Source organism: Atractosteus spatula, chromosome 3, assembly GCF_055471065.1.
Source record: "Atractosteus spatula isolate fAtrSpa1 chromosome 3, fAtrSpa1.hap1, whole genome shotgun sequence".
Lineage (NCBI taxonomy): Eukaryota > Metazoa > Chordata > Actinopteri > Semionotiformes > Lepisosteidae > Atractosteus > Atractosteus spatula.
This window is the reverse complement of record NC_142708.1, coordinates 65,580,068-65,593,557: the sequence shown is the minus strand read 5'-3', so window position 1 is coordinate 65,593,557 and position 13,490 is coordinate 65,580,068. Positions and strand designations below refer to the sequence as shown.

At 41.2% G+C, this 13,490-nt stretch overlaps 2 protein-coding genes across 2 annotated transcripts in view; one reads left to right on the top strand and one right to left on the bottom strand.

The window, feature by feature from the left end:
- The window catches only part of LOC148838246 (secretory phospholipase A2 receptor-like), a 19,030-nt gene extending 10,045 nt beyond the window's left edge, over positions 1–8,985 (bottom strand). Inside the window, exon 1 of the mRNA XM_088911164.1 lies at positions 8,974–8,985. Coding sequence (XP_088767290.1) covers positions 8,974–8,985 — 12 coding nt within the window. The remainder of the gene's footprint in view (positions 1–8,973) is intronic.
- The window catches only part of LOC148838245 (uncharacterized), an 18,251-nt gene continuing 13,744 nt past the window's right edge, over positions 8,984–13,490 (top strand). Inside the window, exons 1-4 of the mRNA XM_088911163.1 lie at positions 8,984–9,010; positions 10,309–10,387; positions 10,622–10,768; positions 11,663–11,809. Coding sequence (XP_088767289.1) covers positions 8,984–9,010; positions 10,309–10,387; positions 10,622–10,768; positions 11,663–11,809 — 400 coding nt within the window. The remainder of the gene's footprint in view (positions 9,011–10,308; positions 10,388–10,621; positions 10,769–11,662; positions 11,810–13,490) is intronic.

Sequence of the window (13,490 nt, the reverse complement as noted above, 5' to 3'; positions counted from 1 at the left end):
AGAAACCAAATAACCTTGCTGTATGTCTTTGGTCTGTGGGAGGAAACCAGAGCACTCAAAGGAATCCAACACGAACACAGTGAGAACATGCAAACTCCATGCAGATAGAACCCCAGGTCCAGAAATTAGCCCAGGGCTTGAGTGCTGCAAAGCAGCAATGCTAACCATTGTGCCACAGTAACGCCCAGTTCTGGTGTTTATTTTACAGCAAAATCCTCCAGTTAAGATGTAACTAACAGTGAACATGTCTTTATTATCCTCCAGGTGTAAAACGCTCTTTTATCATTGTTAGCTACAGTTTGTCTTCTTTACTACTTTACTCCACACACCTCCCCATTTCATTTTGTTGGAAAGAATATTGTCAGGATGTCGGGCTCAACAACGGGTGAAAATAAATAAGTGCCAGCAACACACACTTGTAGCAGGTCGCAAATTGCAAGTTACAAGAGATATGTGATTAGAGTCAACCGTAAACTTTACTTGAGGGATTTGTGAGACCAGACACTCAGTGGTGACCATGTTCAGTGAAGAGCTGCTTTGGCCTTATTTCAGAATTAACAGAAGTTGTATGTTTTTAACCGGGATATGCTACTAGCACAGCACAGTGGTTAGCACTGCTTCCTCACAGTGCTAGAGCCCTGGAGTACTATCTAAGGGGAGTTCTTCCTTTGGGTTTCCTCTGGGTGCTCCGATTTCCTCCCACAGCCCAAAGACATGCTGGTAGATTAACTGGCTTCTGAGGAACTTGGCCCTGGCGGGTGTGCATGTGTGACTGTGTTTGGGTTTGTCCATCTTGCCTTGCTTGCTGGGACAGGCTCCAGCTCCACAGTGACTCTAAATTGGATGGAAAATAGGTGGATAATATGATAGTACAAAATCTGTTATGTTTTGTTACAATCTGTTACATAAAAATGTTATGTTCTAAAATGTTGTTGAGATCAGACCAAACTAAAATGTATTATGCTTTTGATTTAGTTGTGTCCCAGACTGTTAAAATGTACAGTAGGTACATTTTTCGTGTGGCGCTCATTTATCGTGTGGAATTCCAGTTATTTAAATGCAGTTACGGCTGCTCTGGCGTTTGTCTCACTCTAGTGGCTACTTTACGACTCGCACTCTTTTTGTCAGGACATGGTAATGTAAAACGGCTTCGCCATTCAATAACTCTTAATCTGTAATCCACTCTAAGCCTCCAAGGAGTTCGGAGCTCAGTTCCTGTTCTTTAAAGGTCAGCCTAGTTCAACTAGTGGAGAGATGCAGAAATATGGAGCAGCAAGTAACATCCAGTTGTGCTGTTCCTTGTTCCACTTGAAAAAAATCACCATTCATCCAGCAATTTTCTAACATCTTCATACAATTCAGGGTCACTGGGGAGCCAAAGTCTAACCTAGCAAGCAATGGGGACAAGAGCACATACAGAGCACAGTCTCTGGACTGTGGAAGGAAACCAAGCACCTGCAGGAAATCCACATGGTTGCAGTGAGAACTTACAAGCTCCACACAGATAGACCCCCAGGTTCAGAATTGAATCTGGGGCCCCAGTGCTGCAAAGCAGCAATGCTAACCTCTGCACCACCATGTCACCCCCATCTTCTACAATTACACTAAATTGTTTTTATATCACTGATTTATATTTTCAAAATGTGAATATGTTTGTTTTTCTGCTCTGGTATGAACATACAGCACTTTATGAGTACATTTAATCTTAATCAAGAACCATTAAATCTGAAAATCTGAATCAACATAATTAAATATTGACTGTAATTGAAGGACCTGACTGCAATCTCCTTTAAAAAGTCAATTCAATAATGAATCCGGTTAACAGGAAGCCCAACATAGTACAGCTGTTTCCTTATGAAGTGTGATAGCAATTAACCTGAGTGCATGAGCTGACTGGACACAGGAGATGAGCTGAATTATCTGTCAAAACTGTGAAATTGTGGTGCAGAAGGAGCTGGGCGCCACCTTCTGATCCACCAGTGGTAAAGCCCCAGATTGTCTTCAGAAGCTTTAACTGAACAGGTGAAGTTTTTGGGTGAATATTAGATGCTTCTGAATTTTCAAGCAGAACAGATCCAGTACGCTACATGCAAGGAGACACTTGTAGGAAATATGAACTGAATGTGTCACCACAAACCACACAAACACAGCCAACACAGTCTAAACAAAACATGATCTGACCACACTGCCACTGCACAGACCCAGTCCTGAATCACACAGGCACGTGGCCTGTCCAACTGGAGGAAAATGACAAATGAAGTGGTGAACCAAACCATACACCACACGTGGCAGGTACCACATAGGAATTCTCCTTATGTAATTCCGAATATTTCAATAAAGTGGCTAGTTTGTAGTGTAGTGTTCTGCCCTGGTGATGGGCTGCCAGGAGTAATACCTTAATCTTTCCCTCCTGCCTGTTCGCCTCTCAACCCTGCACCTATATGAGGTCACCTTACTCTCTCACACTCCCAGTAGAAGAAGGCTCTACAGGCAACTCATTGTTTCTTCTTTCTGCTCTCTGGCGTGGAGAGAAATTTACCTTGACGTGTGTTTGTCTTGTCGAGTTTAAGCCTGATTTATTGCTCCTTCCACTGAGCTGTGCAGGAGAAAGTTTGCTCAGAGCTCAGGTTGTTTCTATTTCCTGATCTGTTATTGCAACAACAAGGAGCTCTTGATTTCCAGACAGAGCTAGAACATAGACATGAGGAAAAGCTGAGTACAGCATGAGATCAGAAAGGAAAATCTTCTGTATATAGGGGTTCCCAATCCTGGTGTAGGGGACCCCCAAATTTGTGGGCTTTCCTTGTAGATGGGCTCTTTACTTCAACGAATCCATAATAGACACAACAAGGTGATTGATTTGAACATTTTCTTTCCTACGCAAGAAGCACAAAAGTTAAAAGGCAACTCCTACATGTTAAGGAACTGAACACAGTTAGGGGTTGGATTATGTAAGTGGGTGCTCAGGCAGGAAAGGAAACAGCAGGAGTGAGAGCAGGAGTCAAGGATGATAAGGATGAGGGAGAAGAGAAGAGGGGAAAAATTATCGAGAGGTTGGAGAAGAGAAATGACAGGAATCAGCATGTGGATGAACAGGAAACTGGTCTTTTTGCAGTGGTAATTTGAGGTGATGGAGTAGGAAAAGAAACGGCTTTGAACTTGATGCACAAACAGACAGTGATGAAAAACAAGCATTTCCTCCCACGCATCCATCCGCATTCTAACTGCTTTATCAAATTCAGGGTCACGAAGGAGCAGTCAACGGGTGCAGGGCAGGATACTCCCCGGACAGGACGCCAGTCCATCTCAGGGCACACACACTCACACCAGGGCCTGTTTTACCAGATGCCAATTAACCTACTGTACCAACATGTCTTTGGACTGTAGGAGGAAATCAGAGCACCTGGAAGAAACCCAAGTAAACATGGAGAGAACATACAAACTCCACACAGATAGAGACCCAGGAACTGAACCCAGGGTCCTTGCGCTGCAAGTCAGTTAATTCAAAATATATTTTACACTTAGAAACAGAATTTAACAGACGTTTGGGAACGTCTGTTCTATATAAATACTGCCTGGCTACCCACAACTCTGCAGATATCTTTATTAACACCCCTTCCTCAAATCCATATTCACTGTTTCAGCTGCCTCCCTGGTTCGGGGACGGGGATTAAGACAGAGCTGATTTTGAACCAGCGCTGTCATTTCCTCAGCCTTGGGCGTTCATGCCAAGGTATTAAGTACACTGTCTTGTAGAAGCTGACCTGCTCTTGGTTCATTCCTGACCTGGCCTGAGTGCCCTTTAAATAAGACACCTGTTGTATGTGACATTTTGGAAATAACTGAAAGGCAGGGATAATATTATCAAAAATATTGTCATTGTGCTGTGTTTGGAAGCATTCTGAATAGTTCTAGTACAAATGCAGTGGTTACTTCTAAACCCTCATTCATTGTAGTAACGAAGAGTGACCAGAGCTGAACTCAGACTAAAAAACTTACTGCAAAACTACTTGGATTCAGAGCACCATGATGGATACACCTTGTGTGTGTCTTCTGTGTTCAAAAATTCAATATTTTAAAATGTGTTTTTGCAGTAGTTGAAACCTAAGCGACATGTTTACCAGCTGCCTTTACTGTTGACACCAGAATGATAGAAATCTGTCCTAAGGAATTTGAATTGAGCCAGGCAAAGCTAATCACTATGAATTTGAATAGGAAATCCATACGGTGAAGAGAAGGATATTTGCCTAGGCATATCTTGCACATTATTTGAATGGTCTCTGCGTGGACTGTAAAATTTGAAAAGAGTTTTTTGCAAACCTGCAGTGCTTTGATCGCAGCCTAAAATTAACAATTAAGCCTAATTGTTAATGGTACAGGCACAAACTTTCAGTTCAGAGGACATCTACATGGAGAGGTGCTGTCTGTGTAGCCTTTATTTTTGTTTAAATGTATTTGAATCGCTGTCTTTCAACTTACTCCATATAGTCTTACCTATTTTGTAAGTTACTCTGGATGGGGGTGCCTGCAAAGCAAATAAGGAAGAAAATAAATGGAAGAAATTAATACTGAATACTGCCATTGGATATTTTCAAATAATCTACTGGTAGAGAAAGTCAACATCCTGAGTACCTCTTTGTCAAAAACATAACTTTCACAGTTATCTTCCTCTTAAGTAGTGATAATATCAATAGTAATATTAGTAGTAGAAATCTTCATTAGTAATATTAGCAGTAGTAACTCCAGCTGTAGTAATCCTCTTCAGTAGTAATCTACTACTAAAGCATTTCATGTACTGTATGTGGATCATCTTGCATATAGTAATTAATCAGTGCTTGTAAAGGCTAAAATTCTTTATTGCCTAATGCATTAAAGTACGGATCTAAAGACCATTAGGGCTATAAATAAATAATGTAAATATACAAATATAATATAAATAATGTGGAAAGTGACTGAAAAGGTATTTATGTACTAACACAACCCACTGAAAGCCCCACCTCACATATTTACAACCATGATGTGGAAGACAGCAGTGGAAACTTGAGGGATGGGCATTTGAAAGAATTTTTTTCCCATAACCCAGAACACCAAGGAAAAGGCAAGGATTGGACTTGAAGCCCTCAGTCATAGGCAATGCTATTCTCTCTGCTCTGAGAACAGCCGTTTACCGAACAGTTGCTTAATCATTTGGCAGTGCAACATTATATATGAATTGGTACTAGACGTAATTTGAATGGCATCCACATAACCTGCAGAACATTACTGTATATTCTTCTCTTTAAATAAGTGGGTGAGTCCGACTGTTGCCATAGAGAAGTGGGCTGGGTGCAGAGGTCCTGTCACCGAGCAGTTCCAGGTGCAGAGCTGGAGTGAGCACCTCTGACCACTGAAACTCCCGCAGGAAGGACACAGGCTGATTCTGAGACAGGTACCGCATACGAGGAGAGAGAACCAGACAGAAAAAGCGCGACAATTCAAATGTTGAAGGAACAATTAAAAGAAGTAAATACATTTAAAAAGATGCCAAATGGTGATTTAGACATTAAAGGACCGATCTTTAATATATGGTTTTGTGCAGGTATATACAGTAGATGTTGATAGGTAGAAAAGATACTTCGCTGGTTTTATATCTAGGACAAAACAGGAAAGGAAAATGGAAAGGAAATATAGCCTACTGCATATGCAGGAAGCTGATAAAATGATTTTTTGTTTCTGCATGTGTACAGAGAAGTGAAAAGAGAGCATGACGAAAAGGAGAAGCGATCGAACTCTTCTTGTCATCCTAGGTAAGTATACAAATGTACTGAGCCATAAGAAATTAAACTATGCTGCTAACTTTATACTAATTCTGTTAACTGGGCTTTAGATCAGTAACTCAGACGGAGACAGTTAAAATCCAAAATGGGTCAACTGAATGAGGCTAAAGAGCTGGCCCAATGTAAAAATCGAACTCCACATACAGTATGTTTAGCAGCTGAGACAAAGGAAATTCATGTCATCTTCAGCAGTAAAAAGGTCGTGCGTGGGATGGGATGAGGGGTTCTCTGATGTTGTCTGTGGGTTTATTCCATGTGCTGGTAGCCCTGCTCCAGCCAGAGATGTGAAGGTTGATGGGCAGGTGTGCGCAACACGAATGAACAGTTTAGCAGGTTGAAAGGGGTAGGATATCAACTCGAGACTGTCAAATGGGTTTGCATTGAATTCATCCAGAAGATAAGATGAGATCACTTAATTGGCCATATACAATTTCTTGTATTAGGAATTTGTCTTTTTTGCATACCCCAAATTGCTCTCCATGAGACACACAGGCAGGGAGAGAAGCTTGGGGTCAGAGCACAGGGTCAGCCATTTATATGGTGACCCTAGAGCAGTTAGAGTTAAGGGCCTTGCTCAGGGGCCCAACAGAGTAGGATTCCTCTGCCACCCATGGGATATGAACCAGCAACCTTCCAGCCACGGTCACAGATCCTTAGCCACAGAGCCACCGCACCGCCCCATTCAGAGTGAAAATATTTTCCTTCTGGGCAGTAAGGTTCGCAGTTGTTAGCATTGTTGTCTCACAGTTCTGGAACCCTGGGTTCAATTTCTGGGGTGCTATCTGCATGAAGTTTGTATGTTCTTCCCTTGTTCGTGTGGGTTTCCGACCACAGTCAAAAGACATACTGGTAGGCTAATTGGATGTCTTCAATTAACCTACCACTATGCCTAACTTACCAGTATGATCTCAGCAAGAAACAGTCATAAAGCAGGGTACATCATGGACAGGCCACCAATCCATCGCAGTGCAGACAGACACAACTACAGACGCATTTGTCAGAGCCCAATCAACCTACCAGCATGTTTTTGGCCTGCGGGTAGAAACTGGAAACTCATACAAACACACAAACTCCATGCAGATACTGTTGCTGAATTGTCACTGGTCAAATTACCAAGGCTAAATTGTCATGTGCCTAATTGTCATGCCAGACCATTTCCAGATTAAAAAAAAAAGTTTGTTTCTTTCACTGCAGGTTGGCTACAAATTTTCTGCTCAGCTGATGATGGTTCAGGTGGGTAGCTGCGTCAGCATGCGTAGGCTGCAAAGGAACAAGTAATAGGTTTATTCACCTGAAGAAGGCTCCACGGCTGAAACGTTGTGTTTTCTTTTCAGCATGGAATAAACCTATTACTTGTTCCCGATGCTTTTTTTAGTAAATAAAGGAGTCAATTTGTACCCAAGTGATCATTTCACAGTTGTTATAATTGTAGAACATTACAATGTACAGTATATGACATTGGGTATAGTGTCATCGACTTTGAGGTTGTTTAAGATTTAAGATCATTTAGTATGGAAAACTATAAATGCCTGGAATTATTAATAATATCCAAATGGAGACTCAGTAGTAATAGATACCAGACTCCTGGGAAAAAGTAGGTATGATAAAACATATAGTGTGCCTGTGTGCCCTTTAGAGAATAATACCGGATGGTAAAGAATATGTCTTGCAAAATAACAAAAATTCCAAGACAATTGGTTAACAAAATCTTTCTATTGACCACGGTGGAACAAACTGGTGAATATACTTGACCTTGTATGGAAAGGGCACAAGCTTTGTTTTCCATCCAAATTGCAAATTCAAAGTGTTTCAGCTTTGGGATTGAAATACACTCCTTTGGCAAAGGTTCCTCTTTTAGTTTCCTCGATTATTTAATATAGAAACTCCCAATACTCACTAGAATAGCACATACTGTATCATCAGCATCCTTTAATGATTCACACTACACATTCTGAATTAATAAACTGATTTAAATGCAGTGATAGTTCCAATTAAATCACCTGCTCCATTAAACTGAGTTCAAATGCTGATTCAATCACGTTTATCGAATGCAATAACTATGAATGACATGCCCTTGGCCGTGACCTCTTCAAATAAACGTTTTTATTGCTTGTAGCTTTTTGATTACTGGGTTTACAATAAGAACTAATTATGATATCTATCCATCCATTTTCTATCCCCCTTAGCCAAAGAGAGTCATGGAGGAGCCAGAGCCTATTCTAGCAAGCAATAGGCACAAGGCAGGATATACTTTGGACAGAACGACAGCCCATCACAGGGCAGACACACAGACACAGATGCACACAAACAAACACAAGGGCCAATTTTTTCAGATGCCAATTAACCCCATGTGAACACGGGGAGAACATGCAAACTGATAGCACTCAGGGATGGAACAGGGCCCCGTACTGAGAGGCAGTAAGGTAAACCTCTCGTGCTGCACTCATATTATAATATATAACATTTATTTGAAAGTGCTTAGAATGCTGCCTCACTGTACTGGTGACCTGGTTGTACCCTGTATTGTGTCTGTTGCTTGCCAGGAAAGGCTCCAGCTCCCCCGCAACCCTATATTGGATATAAAGCGGGCAAAGAAAATAATGATACTGTAATAATGATGATATTATAATATGAAATTCAGTACCATGTGAGCTTTAAGTCTAAAAACGTGGTGCCAAAATGAGTTTCATTCTTTACAGGTCTTGCGTGTAGTAACAACTGTGGTCCCAATGCGCAATGCACTGCAAACGTCTGCTCCTGCCTGCCAGGATTTGTTCAGCAATTTACTCAATTTCCTCCAGGTTTATCCAACCCATGTTCAGGTAAGAATTTTCCAAGCACAGACTGAATTGATACATCTACAGATGCTCCTAGACACATCATCAGTGATGCTCCTGGGTTCATCGGGTGTTTAGGGTCTTTCAGCATCATACACACTCCCCCAGGTGACCTAGCTGAGGCGGATCAGACCTCAGCTTGTGTCTAGGTGGCTCTAAACTAATCCCCATGGATCTCCACTCTTGGTCTGGAGCCATCCTGAGGCTCTTTCTGCTGCTTTCTTTGTTTTGCGGATAGCTTGTCTCCTCCTCTCCCCCACAATGCCCAGTACACTGAGAGTCCTAGACAGTGAATGAGCTGGAAATTATCTGCATCCTACCTTGACCAGCATGCACCGGGAATTTCAGAGGTATCAGGTAGAGAGATCGTATTTAGGCCACAACAGATCATTAGTCCAGATCTTCTCCTGGTTTCCAAGGTGTATAACTCTTCCTTTCCCAGAAGGGATGAGCCATCACAGAGTCTACCCCCAGCAAATACTGGTCCCCATCCATACTGGAGCAACCTGGATCAAGTATGCAAGGACAATGTCTGCAGCATGGGTTCAAACCCATGACCAACCAATCATGAGTCCAGAGATTTACCCATTACAGTGCTCTGTCCCCCAAGAGGCAAATCTGTTCTCCTATTCTTTTTTTCTGATTTCTGAAAAAGAAATCCATCCATTGGATTTTCATTTGTTTTCAAAGAAGAATTATTTTTACAATAGCATTTTTTTTGCCTGCTCTCCCCTCAATGACATGCACATTTTCTTTATTACCATCATTTTCACAGGCCAGAGCTGGATGAAGGTCTTCAGGTTTTTCTGTCTTTGCTCATCTAGCTGATGTGCCTTCACTGTACTGTCTTAGAGGAGGTCTTTATGGCTGCTGCGGTCTCTTTGGATCTGCGATTTTTATTATGTCCTGCAGTCATGATAGTCTTTACAACGATGTCACATATTTCTGCTTGTGCTCCTACACATTTCTTTTATCTGTCTTTTCTTGTCATGCCATGTGTCTTTGGGATATGCTATTTTGTTTCAGGGTCATGTTTTATGTTTGACAACACGAATTCAGGTAACAAATATTGGTCAAAAACTTGCCTGTTAAGGCACAATGGTATGCAAATGCTCCCTTCTTCCCGTGAAACCACATTTAAACTGCCCAACGTAGTTTCACTCTTCCTTCTCTTCCAGGAAGCTGGTTATCAGGTGGTGATATCCATTTTCTAGGAGGTTCTCCTTATGCAGTGGTACAGTTCTGGAGGAGAAGTGCACATTAACACCCTCTGCTATTTACTCTCTTTGTACTATAAGCAAGCTTTTCCCCTTCTGACCTGGCCTCAGGTTGGGCCAGTGAACTGAACTTTTCCCCTCCTGACAGGACATCAGTATGGGTCGAGGAACTGAGCTTTTCCCTTCCAGACCGATCTCAGTATGGGCCAGGGAACTGAGCTTCTCCTCTTTTGACTTAACCCAACAATGATATGGGCCAGAGAACCAAGCTTTTTCTCTCGTGACTGGATCTCTATATGGGCCAGCGAACCGAGCTTGTCCTCTCCTGATCCAACCTTAGTACGGGCCAGAGAACTAAGCTTCTCCCCTCCTGACAGGACATCAGTAAGGACAGAGAACCATATTCTCCCTTCTTGACCTGACCTCGTTATGGGCCAGGAAACCAAGTCTCTCTTCTCCAGACCTGACCTTGGTATGTGCCAGCAAACTGAGCTTCTCCCCTCCAGACTGGACCTTGGTATGGGCCAGAGAACTGTGCTTCTCCCCTCCTGATCCAACCTCAGTATGGACCAGTGAACTGAGCTTCTACCCTCCTGACCCAACTTGACCTCGGTGTAGGCCAGTGAATGTTAAAAAATATAAAAAAACATTCCTTCTTCATAGGTGTTTGAGAACCCTTATTAATCAGTTTATTATAACACTTATTTCATTGCAAAAGCATGAATATAATAATCCCTTTCCTTCTTTGCAGACATCAATGAGTGTAAAGTCAAACCCATAATCTGTGGTCCAAACGCACAATGTACCAACAGTGTTGGAAGTTACACCTGCTCCTGTAACACTGGATACACGCCCCCTGCTGGAGTCACTCTGACAAACAGCACCAACCCCTGTCAAGGCAAGAACGTTCTTTAAAATGTTCTATAAAATGTTCACTTTATGAGACCTGTGAGCCAAACTCAATCATACACCTGTAGAGGGTACTGTAGATCAGTTGCTTAAGATGGGTGTTGTTTGTGTTTTGTATGTTTTATCAAATTTAATTCATTATATTTATGACATATGAAACAAAGAGCTTGTATTTTTATGATTACAAGTGCACAGGAACATTTTTCAATTAATATGTTGAATGTAATTGTTAAATAAATAAGTCAAAAGATCCAGAAATCATATATATGTACTTTATAAAGTATATCTTTTAAAAATAATAGTGGGTTTTTTTTGGGGGGGAGGAGTCTGATTTAACAGATTTTCAGTAAAAATGGATACTCCTTCCCCCATATTAATCTGTTAAACTGATGGTTTACTGTACTTTAATTTTATATTGCCTGTGTTTTCATGGGGACATCCTTCCTTCATGTCACCAGTGTTAACTGGGAAGCTTGAAAGCAGTTCATCTACAGTTTGATGAACGGTATGGTGGCGCAGTGGTTAGCATTGCTGCCTCACAGATTTAGAGACCTGGGTCTTGGTGTGAGTGTGTGATCTCATAGCTGGGAAGTTGTGGGCCCAGACTTTGGGTGGAACGTTGTTGTTGTTGTCGTACCCTAGAACAAGGTTCTTCACCAGTCTGTACAAGATTATGCCTCTTTGAATAAAAATGTCCTCATTATAAATGAATATTATAAAGTGATATATTACAAGGGTGACAGCTCTCAATTTTATTGTGTTTCTCCAGACAAAAGCATTTTGTTTGGGCACCTTTGCAGTCAGGGTAAACAATGCTAAAGTTCACTTGTGATTTTGCGCTTGTAAAGACAGCTGCACTAAAAGTAAACTTGCTTCTTCACAGATATCAACGAGTGTACAAACACCCCGTCACTCTGTGGTCCAAGCGCACAATGTTTCAACATTCCTGGGAGCTTCAGCTGTTCCTGCGACTCTGGATTCATTCCTCCTTCTGGAGTCAAATGGACAAGTGTCTCTTCTCCATGTATAGGTTACAGTTACTCTTGTATAAACACTTTATATCATTTTCCAGTGACATGATAATGGTGGTGAAAATGAAAATGATTATATCTTATAATTTTCACATGTACAGTATTTAGAGCCATTCCAGGCAAGTACAGTCCAAAACATTCTGTAGGATCTGTAGAAATGCTTTATTTTGCTCAGTCAAATGAGGTCTACAACAGATGGGGTCTACAGCCTGAGGTCTACAATGTATCGTACATCTATACAACTCATTATACAGTACATCTATAAGACTGAGAATACGCCTCCTATTGCAAACTGAAAGTCAGTAGTCAGGATAGGAAAGCACATGTATCAGTCTGTACTTTCTTGCTTGTCTGCCAGGGATCAGTTGAAGTTGGCTCATTAGCAATCTCAAAACACAGGCAGCCGTGCCAAGATCTTCTGAACTTTATCTGTGCACAGCCAGGGAATAATGACAAGCAATGGGGTTGTCTTGATGACAGTCTGCACTGCATTCATTTCAGTAACATTTCCTGATGATTTCCACAATTACCTAGATGTCATGCAAAGCCTTTTTTGGGTCCTCAAGTGACTTGGGTATTACACCTATGTTCTACTATGGTAGAACATAGTAGATGTATAGTTTATTGCTATTAATTCAGTAGATCCCACAAAGACATTTATAATTCTGCAGTATGCCCTACTGTTAAAAAAGATACAGATCAATAATATTTGGCCTTTGTCTTGACTTCTTACAGAAAAGAGAAGGTGTGTGAACAATGATTCAGCACTCTGTGGCCTAAACGCATTCTGTACCAGCCCAGATGACCATTACTTATGCTCATGTCAAGAAGGGTACACTCCCCCTAGTGGTGTCAAACAGCCTAATGCTTCATATCAATGTAAAGGTAAGAAGTGTTGTCTTATACATAAAGTGATTTGTTGGCACAGAATAGACAAGTTCAGAATTTGCAGAAGTTCCAACAGTGATGGTGACTGATTTATTATTAGATAAAAGAGGTCGTATTTGCTTTTAAACATGCCAATGATTTGATCTGCACATGCCTTGGACTTACAAATCAAATCAAATCAAAGTTTATTTCTCAAATGCACAACAATACAGCGTGCAGCAGTAGTTGCTGGCAATGAAATGTCTTTTTCTGCGAGCTCACAAAAATCACAAGAATCACAAGAATCACAAAAATCACAAAATTCACAAAAACACAAAAATCACAAAATTGGGTAAATGTATTCCATGCCCATTAATAAATTCTACAGATGTAGACTTATTTGGTCCTGATCATAAATCTTTCGGCGCAGAGGTAAATATTTCCTCAGATAAAAATGCACACGTCTCATATCTGCCAAATAATGCAATTGAAATATATTTATATTCCAGATACTGCTCTTTCCTAGTTCTACATACAGTAACAAAGGCATAATTACCATAGTCCCCTACTTCCTTTCCTGTTGTCTGTCCAGACAGCACCTTCACAGCTAGAAGCTGAAGTATATAACTGAAGATTATGTACATGTTTGTGTTGTTGTATTTGGCTTACACGTGTAGCATATGTGATAGTTGATTCGCCATCTCTCAGACACCCCTCCTTGCAGTGCCAAGAACTTTCTCAATACGGGAGGCTGGAACAATCTTTGGAGTCTTGGGGACAGACATTACTTTTACAGAGTTGTCTGACAATTGG